Raw genomic sequence first — 14605 nt, 5'->3', positions numbered from 1 at the left:
TTGTTGAGTAACATCTATCCCATGTTTCCAACCATTGCTCTGAAACATTTTTCCACTGAAGCTGTAATGAGCTTTAGGCTCACTGTTAACCCTTCCAGTAAGGATTGTGCCTTGCTCAGCAATTCCCTGTGAACAGTATCATTCTGAGCAGGGACTGAAGATTTTAGTTCCTTAGGAGGAGGCAATTGCAGGTACTGAATATGAATTTTTGAAGGTTTGGTTTATTTTTCCCCTGTGCCATAAAGCAGTAGGAGTGCAGAATATTTATTCTAGACAATGAAGCTATGGAATTGCAGGAGGTATTAAATAAGAAAGTAAAATTGAGGGGGGAAAATAGTGTTAAAAATATGAACAATAGGATCTTGGAAAACCTATATAATGATGACAAATTTAAAGTAATATGCTTTCCTGTTAAATAATGAAAAGGAAGCTCACTTGGTTTTAAATCTTCTATGTAGGTTATAAGAACAGGTCAGCAATTTTTTATGCTTGCACTCCATTTACTTTAGGAAGTGAAATTCATAATTGTACTTTAGCATTCTAATGCAGTGGTGAATTGGAAAATTGACAGAAAGAATACTGAAATTGACTGCAAAGAAAAAACATTTTAATTTCAAATATATTAAGAATCATAGCTTGAGAAGGCCTTTAGTGACATGTTGTATATAATATTTATTTTGTTTACAATTTGGGCATACAAAATTTCAAGTACATTTCTTAAAGGAAAGGTGTATGCTAAATCAAATTATGGCCACTGATGCAAGTGTGACCTAGATGTGCAGGTACTTGTGCTGCAAGGTTTTCAATGTCACAGTCAGGGCTGGCTTGCTTTTGTCTCACAGCTTAAAGTTCACAGTTTAATTCTCATTATATAACACATGTACTGTGGAAATAAAAAAATGGGATGTTTGCATTAACTTTTTGTAGTCTCCTTTTGGAAAACAAACAAACAAACAAAGCAGTCTCCTGGCCAATTTTATTCTGTATAACCAGTGCTTTCCTGGAAGCTTCAGAACTTAAATCTCTCCCCCTATTTAATTCTTATTTTGTCATCTATTTTTTAAGTGCTTCAATTTTGAAGAATGATGGAGCTGCAGCTACTGCCTTGTGGTTTATAATTTTAATACGAAGTTAAATTATAAAAATAATCCCCAAGTTATACAGGCATTTGCCCAGACTTGCAGTAAATTCTGAGAACTTGAATGCTTCAATTGTATACAGGCCTTTGAAATAGCATTAATTTGATGCATCAGCACATGCCACAAAGTGGAAAATGTATTTCTTTAAGAAATTCTTAGTGTCTGCAAGAATAGATCCTTTTACATTAATACACCCTTCCCAAGAGGACGATTAAACCTTTTCCTAGAGGTTTCTGTGAAGGTGTATTTAGTGAAAGGGACCATGTGATGTCACTGTTGCTCCAGGAAAAACTGCTGATTGAGTATTTATCAGCTAATAATGTAATCACTGGAAGAAATTATGCTGCCTCTTTCCTTTGCCCTTGATTAACAGGGGCCTTTGTGCATATTAATACAGTGCCTAGTCATTTCAGGGATGCTCTGTGATCTCCTTGTGTTAATTGCTGTACAAACACTTGATTCTGTTTCCTTTAAAGCTGGAAATTTCTTAAGACTTCCATCCCCCTGTATTTCTGAGAAGAAATTTTATATATTTTCCTGGGCTTTGCAATGAGAGAAGCTGCTGCCTCTTTTAGAAAATGATGTATAAATATAGATATATATATATATATATTTCCAAAGTAGTTCACAAGGACTAAACTGCCTTTAGTTCTGTGAGAGAAACTTAAAAACTCCTTCTGGCTTTACAAGTAAAATTGTGATTTTTATTTATCTTTTTAAAATTCGAGGCATAATGTTTTCTCCTCTTTTCTGTAGATTTTTAGAGCAAGGGATCTGTAGGTATGGTGCCCAGTGTACTTCAGCACATTCCCAGGAAGAGCTGACAGAATGGCAGAAACGCTACGCTTCCCGCCTGATCCGCTTGAAACAGCAGAAGGAGAACAAGCAGTGCTCAGGCAGTTACATGGAAACCCTCATTGAGAAATGGATGAATTCCTTGTCTCCTGAGAAAGTGGTAAGGAAAATATCCTGCTTCCCTGTGTGCTCACAGTTAAAACTAGCAGAGCCTGGGTTTGGCCCTGACTATCAGAGCTGGTTGAATCACTCCTCACCAAGAAATTGTCCAACCAATTTGCTCCCCTTTCCATCCTGCCCTGGGTCTTGCAAAGAGACTTAAGCTGATTTGTGAGTTAATCTCAGCTCTGTCATTGTGCATACTCACTATTCCCAGTGTAGGATGGGTCAGCAAGTCTCGTGGTATTGTCCCTGTTCCCTGGCTAGATGGCAGAACTTCTTAAAGTGGAGAATAAGTGATAAAGGTTTCACAGCTTAGTGTGGAATACTCCAACTCTAACTCTAACTAACTCTTACTCTAACTGTTACTCTTACCCTTACTCTTACTCCTACTCTAACTCCTACTCCTACTCTTACCCTTACTCTTAGTGGGGAATTCTCTTACTTTCTCTGCCTGCAGCTGCAGGCCCTGGTATGAAGAACAGCCAATCCCCCCAATACTCAGAAGTGTTTGAGTACCAAGGAGTGTGGGATATGGATGGGATCAAAGTTAGCAGCTCTTTGGAATTAGAAAGAGCATTTTTTGTGGCATTCGACCAGCTCTGCTTACCACTGACCCTGAGGAGTTTTTGGTCCATCTGTTGTTGATTAAAATCTGAGGAAAGTGGGCTTTAGCAAAATGCATTGATGAGTAGAAAGCCTGATTGTTTTTTCTTGTTGTCTCAGTAGTCTCGTTGGTGTCAGTGAGATCTGGGATCTTCTGGGCCTCGCTGTATCTCAGATCCTTTTTTCCAAATAAAATTCTGTTCTACCTTAGACATTTACAATGAAGTTGTTTATTGAAAATCAAGTCTTGTGGTTAATTGTCCCTAAATGGTTCCATTCTTCACTTACACAGTGTGGTCTCGTAGATTTAGCTTGTCTCTCTGCATTAGCACATATTTACAACATATTTACATTAATTCCTGAGTGGGACTTGCATCAATTCTGCACTGTGTGGGAAACCATTCTTTCCTCTTTCTATTAAACAAAATGCTATCTTTTCTTGAATGTTTGTGTTTTGTTACTGCCTGGAGAAGTTTAATGTTATCTTCCTTTTTTTAAAATCTAGCTTAGTGAATGTGTAGAAGGAGTGAGAGTAGAACATAATCCCGAGCTCTCAGTAACTGTCACCACCAAAAAGTCTCACCAGACATGGACATTTGCTCTCACATGTAAGGTAGGACTACTTATTTTTTGAAAGTTAGTAATAGCTAGAATGCTACCCATAACTTTTGCAATTAAGATTTCAGTTGCATCTTCCTTAAAATAGAGAAACGTCCTAGCACCATCCCTTCTCTCTCTTTTTTTCCCAGCAGCTCTGATTATGTATCAACTGCCCAGATTTCTGGAAATCAGGCAGGGCCTGTACCTGCTCTGAGAAACTAATAGTTCATATTAACCCTTTTAATCTGATTGCAAATGAAGATATTCCTGGAATAATTTCGGTATTTCAGCCTTTGCATTTCTTTTCCAGCCTGCAAGAATGCTGTATCGAGTGGCATTGCTCTACGATGCCCATCGACCCCACTTTAGTATCGTTGCAATATCTGCTGGAGACAGCACTACCCAGGTATCACAAGAAGTTCCAGAAAACTGTCAGGAATGGATAGGAGGAAAGATGGTCCAGAATGGAATAGATCACTATATATACAAAGTCAGTATAGCCTTTAACACGGAAATCTTTGGGACTTTTCGCCAAACTGTGGTGTTTGACTTTGGATTAGAACCAGTCCTCATGCAACGAGTGATGATTGATGCTGCTTCAACTGAAGGTAATATACTCAAACTTCATTTTTTGGTATAGTGGAAATCTTTCATGCCATCTCTTTCCTTTTCAGTTTGGGGCAGAACAGCAGCTGCTCATGTTTTGTGCTGTATGTTGTGTTCTTCAGAGATATGAATAGAAATAGTGGGCAAAAGCTTCAGATGGTGCAAATCAGGCAGATAATTGGAATGTGACTTACTTTGGGTCAGGATAGGGCTCCTAAGTATGATTAAAAAATGCTGGGAATTTCTAGTTTGGTGCCTTTATAAAAACATGTTTATGTTTTTATAAACATTCTTTTATTGATGAGGACATTAAATATGACAGAAAAGGTCATTGGAGAAACGAAGTGTTTCTGTATAAGAATACACAGGGCAATAAAACAGTAATTAAAACAGACTATCTGAAAAGCTGGTTTGTATTTTTTTCTTCTCTTGTAGTACCTGACTAGGTTTGTCAAAGGCAAGAGGCTGAGTGTAGGCTTGTAACTCAATAATTTGCTGTTGACGTGCATTTTGAAAATGTTAAGAAATTGTAACTATATTTGTGTTTTCAGATAAAGAAATGAGCTGCAAATTACTGTGTTTAATCTGTTGCTTAAACTGATCTGTGTCTCTCAGTTCAAACCTGAAATAACTCTGGTATGAGAAAAATGTTTGAAGAGGTGCAAAAAAATAGGGAAGCACTTTGATTTGTGGTGTGAGAGACCTAAATATAGGTCACTATATCACTCAGCAGTAAGCCATTGGGTGGGATACAGGATTTTAATTTTTAATGAAAATTTGAGAGATAAAAACACCAATGAAATAGAATTGTAGTGCTGGGATTTAAGCAGAAAGAAGAAAAGGGAAAAGGAAGGAAAAAAGATGAAGCTGAGCAGCAGTTTTCTATTCCTGGCCTTGATTTCCATGTAACAGATTACCATTTGCAGCATTCATGGAACAAAGCTGTAAATAGCAAATACCAAAGATCATGATCTTTTGAGATGCCTCGTGTGCCTGGAGGCAGGAGCAGGGGCACAGTGCATGGTGTCACATCTCTGGGAGCACAGGGCATGGCACTGCCAGGGACTGGGAGCTCTTCCATGATCTCCATGGAGCATGGGGCTGATCCCAGATCTCCTAAGCTCTGGGCCTGTGGAGAGCAATCCTTGCCTTGTAAACCTGGGCAAGATCAAGGGAACCAAGCCATGAGTTACTTGCAGAGTCAGAGTTCTGTCACACCAGTCTGTGGTGTGGGGCCTTAAACCAGGTCCTGACCACAGGGATCCCAGGAAGAGCCAGCTGAATCCACATGGAGGGGTGGGGTGGAGGTAGCAGCCCCCAGCATTAGGTGCTGCTGTTTCCTCCTTGTTGCCTGTCTGTGTGCACAGGGACACTGAAGTCTTCAGGCAGGTCACCTTATTTCAAATGTTGAAAGAGTGTTAAGAGCTTTACAGATAATTGTAACTGCAGAATCTTGGGCTTTTTGCTGTGTGTGTAAAAGGTGTGTAATAGGCAAGAGAAAGGGATAACTACATTGGATCTGTGACCAATTCCATAATTTCTTTTACTTTTTGGTATATATGAATTGAGATCTTGTGGAAATGCTTTTCTCACAGATGTCTGAGACCTCTGCATGTAATTCAGGGCCCTGTTGAGATGTTTAGGCAGGAATGAAAGGTCAACATTAAAATATTTTAATAGAGGAGCCTCCATTCTGCATTTTGAAATTTTTATTTGAGCAGAAGAAGGGAGCTGTAGGAAGTTTTCTGTGCACTGATTATGTATTAACTGCTCTTTAAGAAAGTGTCACAGTGTGTGCAATCTGTGCCAGGAGCTGTTTATGTCAGGCTTCCAGGGAAAACCTCTCCAGTGCTGGGAATTAAATGGCTGTTGTTCCAGCAAGCAAGGAGTCAGTCCCAGCATAATTACTGAGCTTTTGGGATCTGAGGTGTGATTTGTGGCAGAGAAAGCTTCATTTATGGTGATGTTATTTCAGACACACAAACCACACAAACATTGACTTTTTCTTGCTGTACAACTGTAGCTGGTGATATGGTTCAGGCTTGAGGGATATATTTAAATGTGTCTTCTTAGTGAACACATGAGATCAGTGAGTAAGATAAGCCATGTTCCTGTAGTCATAGTCAAGCTGAACAGAGATTTCTTTTGCTAAAATGTTGGGTTTTTTTCTTATTTAGACTAAAGACAGTCAAGATGATGTTAAGCATTTAATTTGAATTTGAAAATGTCTTTTTTGCACATTCTCAGCGTTGGTGTGATATCCTGGATACCTGTGTTAAATCTTACTTAGAGATTATACATTAAGATAGCATAGCTTGCCTATAAATGCCAAATATTTTCAGCTCTGCAATTTAACTGCAATTCTGTTAACTGATTCACTGTTGTCATAGTGGTTTTGTGGTTTTAATAGATATATTCTAGGGGGCTGTAGATAAGTGCTTGGTCTTCTGTTTCTTATTTAAGTTATATGGTCCCTGAAATCAGGGTATGCTGCAAAATTAATTTCCTTTGAATTTTCGAATTTTATATCAGGTTAGGTTACATTTCCCAAGTTTTCTTAGTAAAGTAGCTTTGGCTACTTTATGTAACTGTCTGCAGCACATACAGATTAGGGGGCCCTAGAACTTTTTAAAAGGCTTTCACAGTGTTGCAAATGCAATGATTCCTTAGCAACTGTTTTATTAACTTGATTTTATGACCTAAATTTTGTAATATACATTGTAGGGTTCCACACTATTTAATGATTTTGAAATGAGGGGTTGTTGCAGTTGGGTTTTGAAGTGTATTGCAGTGCCAAGTCCTTCAAAGCTGTTCAAGTAAAAGTGCTTTTTTGTCTTTATTAATTCTAATTGCTATCTATAGAAGGTTTTATTTTCTGATACTCTTGGAGAGCCTGCTTGCTCTCTGTGCACACCTGAAAAGTAGGGAGAGTAAATACCAGCAGTGAACTTCCTGGAGGTGCTGTGGGCAGAGGAGACTCTGCCTGTGTTTAGGTATCTCTCAGGGGATTGGTTTTACTAGTGGGTTTTGTTTGATTGGTTTTTTTTGGAAATAAAACCAAGCCAGCCTGGGTTTGTAAAAACAAAGCTCCCCTTCCCTGCTCTGTCCACACAGACCTTGAATACCTGATGCACGCACGGCAACAGCTCCTGACCACAGCCAAGCGTTGGGATTCCACCTCCAAGACTATTGTGGAGTTTGAGCCTAATGAAACTACTGAACTGGAGAAGAGCCTTCTCACCAGATACCAAATCCCTCTGTCTGCTGACCAGCTGTTCACACAATCTGTCCTGGACAAATCACTGACCAAGACCAACTATCAGTCACGGCTCCATGACCTCCTGTACATTGAGGAGATAGCACAGTATAAGGAAGTTAGCAAGTAAGTGATTCCTTTATGAAAATATTCCCATTAAAATGAGGGTAACAGCTTTTTTCATGAAAGCTACCTTCTTCTTTAAGAGATTGAGGCTTCCTGTTTCTTTTAGCTGAACCTGAATGAGTCTGGGAATAGGAATATTTGGAAAAGGTCACTAGCACTTGGATGTAAACTGCTAATTCACTGAAAACAAACAGTCTATATCAGTCTGTGCTTACAGCTGCAGGCACTGAGCAGCTGTTGGATGTGGTTTTGTTAATTATTTTTGTTTCTAGTTTATTGTCTGTCTATACAAAAATATATTAATCATAGTTGTGTTTTTGTTCCTGTCTGAAAGTAGGTTATAGCAAAGGAATATATAAAATCTTTGTAAAAAGGGTTGGATTGTGGGTGGATCAGACTGATCTTGTGGTGATGTGGCAGCTGACTTTATTTATTTCCTAAATAGGTTGACACCCAGTTTCTGAATAAAAGTTCCTAATAAAAGGCATATAATACACATTGTTTGGTTTGTTGTGTCTTTAGGTGTTAGGTACAAATTACCCAAGTGATGTATATGCTTGAAAAATGTGGATTTAGGTAAAAGATGTGAAGTTCACACTTACAGACCTTCATGTGGACTTTTTTTCTGTAGTTTAATATATGTGATCAAAAATCTTTCCTGTATTCATGGGGGTACTAAAGAATGGAAGTCTAAAAGATATAACATCATTTGACAGCAAATTTAGTTTTATCAATTACTTGAAGTTCCAAATCAGGAAATCTTTTTTAAGATGAAGAACCATTCCTGGAGCTACCAAGGTTCAGTTGAACCAGCCCTCCAGAACATAGAAAGAAAATACTGTGAATAGTTGTATTTCCATTGCTTTTAAGACAGAAAAATGGTTCAATTTCTTTTTTAAAGCTCAGCTAAGGGCAGTATTTGAGCTGTTTCTTATCTTTTATCACTGCTGCACTCTGCTCTTGAGCTGGAGTCTAGCACATGGAGCAACCATGCTTGAACATTGTTTCCAGCTTACAGAAATAGTCTCCACCATACATATTTATAAACAGGTTGACTCTTCTAAGGCCTTTTGAAACAAAAGTGGATTTAAAATAAATATTATGAAATACCATTAAAACATGAACAGTATTTTTACTGATAGAATTTTCACTTTGGGAGTTACACTCTCATGCCTCATAAGAAACCAAAAAACAGCAAACCTGGAGAAATGAAAGAAAAATAAGTGTATCCTGTATGTAATGCTTCCCCTTTTGACTGTTTGGTGCAGCAGTAATTTATTACTTGAATAAGTTAAAAGTAAGTTAAAAATGTTCTTGAAATCTTCTGTTTTGATAGTGTTGATGACAAACATTCTTTTGATCTTGTAGCTGACCCACTTTATTGCAAGAAGGCTCAAACCAGCAGACATTTCCACTCCTCTGTGGCTAAGATCACACACTTGGTATTCTCTAGTGAAGTGTCAGGGTTGCAAGCCTGGAAATATCTGAGAAATCCAGATGCAAGGGGTTGTAACACCTCTGAAGTGGTGCCACAGTGCCAGTGTTGATGAGCTGTTGCACTGTCGAGGGTTTGTGAATGTTCATTGCAAAGGAGCAGGATTGGCAGCCTGGTCTTCTGCCAGCACTGGAGTAACACCAGTGTCAGACTGAAGGGGATCCTTGGGTCTGAAGAATGTTGATGGTTTCTCACTTTCTAGGAAGGTGCTGGTTCAGACTTTGTGTGGAATCACCTGGGTGGAGCTGGACAGTATTGGGTGAAAGTTGCAGTGGCTCAAACATATCTTGAATTCAGTTATGAGGGAGTTCTGGACAGTCTCAGAGAACTTTACTTTAAAATTGTGTTTATTTCAATATTTCAAGAGACATTTATACAAGTTACTCCACATGAGTGTCACAACAAAATAGAATAATAAGGGAGTCACTGCTGTTGAATTTCCAAGTGCAAACACACTGTTATTGAGGAAAACCAAAGCAGTGTTCCAATCTTGATAGTAGTTGGGTTTTGGAGAGTCTAAATATCTTTTCATGGTTTTAAAACTTTTCCTTTCTCTCTTGTATGTTGAAGAGAAAAGCAATATATACTTCTTAGAGTGACTGGAACATTTTCTTGTATGAACATTAAAGGGTGTGAGGTGACAGACAGCTCCTTCCACGCTCCCAGAATTACAGAGCAGATTTGTTCTCAAGGCTGTGAACATGTCAAGTACTGGCTCTGATGGAAAATAAATTTGCTTTTGTCATGACTGTGTGTTCCATTGATCCCTCCCCAGGCAGGTGTCCCCCTGCCACCCTGAACCCTGCAGGTGTCAGTGTCAGAGCAGATGTGCTGAATGAGCTTTTGCAAAGTGGCACCTGGGGCTTTGGCCAGGATGGGTTTGTTTGCCTTTGGGGATTTATTGTTTGCATTGGTACTGGATGATTAATGATTTATGAAGTCATTCTTCATAATTATTCAGTGGTTTTAAATATGAACAACAGGTTTTCTTGTAGCTGCTTCATGAACACTGCAGGTAGGCTGGTATTTGCAGGGCTTAGGTGGAAATAAAAAGTTTTGATTTTTTTATAAACCTGACTGTAAACCTTATTTTGTCTAGCTCTGCAAAGCAAGGGTGAGAAATGGATGAAAGAAGCAACTTCTGATTTTTAAAAATCAAATCCTGAGAGGATTTTGTAGTTTTGTAGTTTGCCAGAAGGTGTCAGCTTGCTCAATGGAAATTGCTTGATAATCTAAACTTGAGATTCCCTTTAGCACAGCAGATGCAGTTCAGTCATTTATGAAAACACTAACCTGTGCCTTGTCTCAGGAATGCAATAAAACTGTTTTGCAGCACGTTTTTATGAATCTGAATTTCAGCTGATACATATTCAGCAGCATAGGGATCAACTTTAGGGAAGTTTCAACAAAATAAATTCACAATAGCAAATGATGGTATCTCAGTAAGAATTCCCAGCCCTTGTTAGTCAGTTAAATGTTTTATATAGTGTTTTAACAAGGAGCTGTGAGTTCTGTTTCAGATGTGGCTGACTTGCTGATAGCTCCTTTGGAATAGTGCAGCACTGCAATAGAAGAAAACTTGTCTTTTTCTTGTGGGGTTTTTATTGGTACATGTGGAAATGGGAAGGATTGGGTGAATGCTTTCACTGTGGCTTGTGCAGTAACCTCTGTGCTCAGTGATAACCAAACAGATCCCTGTTAGGTAAGAAAATTTCCTTTGTTTTGGGAGAGTGGAGGACTGGGCAATTCAGATCTGACGGTGCCCATATTCTGTAAAGAAGGAGCTGTTACCACTGGGGGGCAAACTTGCAGTTTTTGTGCAAGACTCATGGTTTGGCAGATCTGAAAAAATACATCTGAATGGTTTGGTAGATGTTTAATTACCAAGCTAAAATGTTGGATTGTATTGTTAGAGACTTATGATTATTGATACTGCTGGGCTTAAATGAGCAATTAGCAGTTTATCAGGTTAAAATAGAAATTATAAGAAGAACAGATCAAATCAAACCAGTATAAGTATGAAAAGTATTATAAGAAAAGAATGTATTTTTCCAAGAGGTTTTATTTCATTTGTGAATGGGTTTTCCTTTTTTTCTGTAATTTGTTGCAAATTTAGGAAAAATTTGCTGATGAGAAAAGAACTGAATATTGTTACTTTACTATCAGACTTTTTTTCCCCTTTGTTCTTTTTAAAACCAGGTTAAAGCAATCTGTTTTAAAAACCCCAACACACTGGGAAGAGATTACTTTTTATTGGTGAGAGGTCAATAAAGTGTGCTAATAAGTCACTTTAATGTGTTGTGCATGTGACTTCTGGAAAATGATAACTGCAAAGGATGAATTTGTTACATCTCTGGTTACAGGGGGAAGCTGCTGCTGATAGGAATTCTGTGGGTAGATGGTTTATAGGGCTGAGCCTCTGTTGCCATTCCCTCATTTCAAAGAAAATGATATCATTTTAATGCCTACAATCTGATTTGTTTGAAGGCATTTTGATCATTCCCTCTGAATTCTAGGGATAATACCATTTACTTTTTAAGATGGACATTGCCCTCTTTGGTGTGCAGCCTGGAAGAGGCACATGGGATAAACAGGAATCTTGCTCTGCTCTTTGCCTGCTTGTCTCCCCTTGCATACCCACCATAAGATTACAGACTGGTTAAATAGAAATTTTACTGCTTTGGGCCATGTATTTCATTCACTCTAAGCTTTTATTGGTATCTGGTATTTGTTTCTCTCTTGTGAGAGTTCTTTTTCTAAACTTCATAGATGTTGATTCTTTTAAACATGTTCTTTATAAGCTACAGTCAAGAGGAAAAAGTGTGGCTATTTGATAGCTGCATACTTACAAAGGGCCAGTTTGACTGTACTTGTCCATACTTAAAAATGAATTAATGAAGTGAATCTTCCCCCTGAACGCCTGAAATTTCAGAATCTGAGAGCATTTTTGTGCACTGACTCGATGCTTTCTCACTTAGGTTCAACATAAAAGTGCAATTGCAGATTGTAGCAAGCTTCATGCTCACTGGTGTTTCTGGAGGTGCAAAATATGCCCAAAATGGACAACTTTTTGGCCGCTTTAAGCTCACTGAGACCCTCTCTGAAGACACTTTGGCTGGACGGCTGGTGATGACCAAAGTCAATGCTGTTTATTTATTGCCTGTCACTAAAGAAAAGTCAGCACAGACCCAAGGAACCAAAGAGAAGGTTTATGAAGCAGCTATTGAGGAGAAGACAAAGGATTATATCTTCTTGAGGGTCTCCAGGGAATGCTGTGAGGAGCTGAATCTTCGGGCAGATTGTGAAATGCAGGTAGGTCTGCCTGGAGGTGGTTGTGCCCTCTTTGCCTTCTGTTTGTTTTGCCTCCTTGACTGATCTGCTTACCAAACAGAAATAACCTCAGATTAAGGGCACTGGAATTGCCTGGAATGAATGCATTTTCACCCTAGGTTTATCTCATCCCAGTTGTTTTGTTTTGGGCAAACATATGCAAGAATCCTAATGTCTTAATTTAACATGGATAATTGGTCTTGGAAGATTTATGCCATTCTGAGCTCTTGGTTTTGTGTTTGTTTTCTTAAAACAATAATTAAACTTCCTAATTGATTGTATTTGAAGCTTGACTGGAATGCAAAATGAGCTGGGGCTTCAGGAACTGGCTAATTTTTCCTTGAGTGTCTTAATAATTTTGGCCCAAGGCAGCAGATTTCTTCTGCATTGGAAATTGGGTCCTAAAGTTATTTTTAAAATCATTTAGTACTTTATATGAGTATCACTGAAATGGTGGTCTGAGTCTTCAGACATTACCTATAGTTGAATGAATTTTAATTATTAGGAATTTTTAATGATTATTATTAACTGAAATTTTGGGAAGCAGTCCTCAGTTTAGAACTGAGGAGGTTGTAATTTGGATGTGCAGAGTTTTTGTTAAAGGTGCTGGAGGTTTTGCTGCTCTCTTCTGTAGAGTTGATACTCCCTAAGTGATTCTTAAACACTGATAAAACTGCTTGGATTTCTGTGGATTTTGGATAAGTTGGGTAGTTTCTTTCTTTTTTCTTTTCCTTATAATTAGTCTCAGAAACTTGGTAGTGCCTTGTTTACCTGCTGTTCTGGCTTAGCTATAATAAATACACAATTCTGCTTTTATCAGGTAAACCATTCCTAAAGGTGGAGTGAACTTTAAAGCCCCGTGCCTGCTGCCACTCTTTTATTTTTGGAGTGGTTCCTCTGTTGTCTGTCCTGCTTTGTGAACCTGGCAATGGAATAACTTCCTTTCCCACTGATTTCTGAATGTGGAATGTATATTAAAGCAGGTTACATGCCTCTCCTTCCCAGATGGCCTCATTCAGTACTCTGCAACAGCAAATAGAACTATTTGATTCCATCCAAGCAGCATTAAAAGCAAAACAAATCACAAGCTGTTAAGAAAGTGGTGAATGCAGGTAGATAATAGGAGGTATTTCATGCCAGGCACCTTGCTTGGACTCCCAGAAGGGGCTGTTAAAGTGTCACCCAGATGAGCATCACAGCTTTTCTGCATTTCAATTACCCTTGTTAGGTTTTGTGGTGTTCTGTCAGCCTTGGGGCTGCCTGGGCAAGGATATTTCCCTTGGATAGATCAAACCAGGAGTTTGGGACCATTGCCATTTGAGTGGCAGTCGTTCCCAAACATCTGCAGGCTGGGGGACAAATCAGTGCTGGGGAGAGATGGGTAGGACAGAGCTTAGGGGGGAGCTGGAGGTGCCCACGGGGCAGGATGAGCTGTGCTGTCTCTGAGAACACTGCTGAGAAGTGCCAGCCCTGCTGTGCACAGTGGGGCTGAGGGGCACTAATTGCACGGGGTGGAAAAAGAATTCTTGAATTTTCATCTGTGCTATTAAACAAAAGTTTTCTTAGCAGCTCCAAACACCTCTGTGAGCTCCATGCTTAACGCTGTCAGATTTGTTGCTGCCCTTGTCTTCAGACTTATGGTTGTACATCTTGCTGTAAAATGTGGCAGTCAAGATGAATATTTAATGTCTCTATATCTGCCAGAGATGGAAAGTTAATGGCTACACTCTGCAGAGATACAAGCAAACATTGTTTATTTACAGCAAAGCTAGTGTTGATTTTACATGCTACATAATGATATCAACGCTGTAATACTGAAATAAGAGTACAAAAAAAATGCTAATTTACAAAGCCTTTTGGAGGAGATGATCTGCAAGTAGTAAACATTACTGGTACACCAGAGTGATCCCTGTGGTGGGCAGATGAAGGAGTGTCAGGTACAACAAGCAGTTAAATCTAGAAGGATAAATTATTCCTCTATGTGGGGAATTCTCCTCTGTAGGAGAAGCTTCCTGAGAGGAGTTTATATGGCTTTGAAAGAGAAGTGATCACTTTTCTTTTCCTTCCTTTTGTCCTTCCTTTTTCACTGTCAAGGACTTCTTAAGGTTTTTATATAAGTTGTCAAAAGAGAAAATTGTAAAAATATGTTCTAGTATTGCTTTGTGTTTGTTGAACTTGCTGGTTGGTAGCACTAATTACCATGAGATTTAAGTGTGATTAAGTAAGAATGGGCTAACATCAGATCAGTGAGTGCTAGAGGAGAAAATCATTAGATCTGAGGCCAGGTTGTTGCTGTGGGCATGGGGGTACATTTGGAATGATTTCCATCTCCATGGCTTTTCTCTGGGATGACACAGGAGCTGCACCTTCAGCTGGGATGGTGCTGATGGACCAGGTTCAGCTCATCTTTGCTCTGGGTCTGTTCTCCTCTCCTGTTTGCTAGGACAGAACCAGCTTCTGGCAGGTGGTTGTGGAATCTCTTGGTACAGAAAT

General features: G+C 39.0%; 1 protein-coding gene across 4 annotated transcripts in view; it reads left to right on the top strand.

The window, feature by feature from the left end:
• The window catches only part of HELZ (helicase with zinc finger), an 85535-nt gene that overhangs the window by 27723 nt on the left and 43207 nt on the right, over nt 1-14605 (top strand). For all 4 annotated transcript variants that reach the window (XM_030231422.2, XM_030231421.2, XM_030231423.2 and 1 more), the window contains 5 exons: nt 1896-2094; nt 3205-3312; nt 3610-3907; nt 7020-7287; nt 11761-12094. In XM_030231422.2, the coding sequence (XP_030087282.1) occupies nt 1896-2094; nt 3205-3312; nt 3610-3907; nt 7020-7287; nt 11761-12094 (1207 nt within the window). The remainder of the gene's footprint in view (nt 1-1895; nt 2095-3204; nt 3313-3609; nt 3908-7019; nt 7288-11760; nt 12095-14605) is intronic.

The sequence above is a fragment of the Serinus canaria genome, chromosome 18 (genome assembly GCF_022539315.1).
Source record: "Serinus canaria isolate serCan28SL12 chromosome 18, serCan2020, whole genome shotgun sequence".
Lineage (NCBI taxonomy): Eukaryota > Metazoa > Chordata > Aves > Passeriformes > Fringillidae > Serinus > Serinus canaria.
The sequence above is the reverse complement of the archived record's forward strand: the minus strand, read 5'-3'. Positions and strand labels throughout refer to the sequence as shown.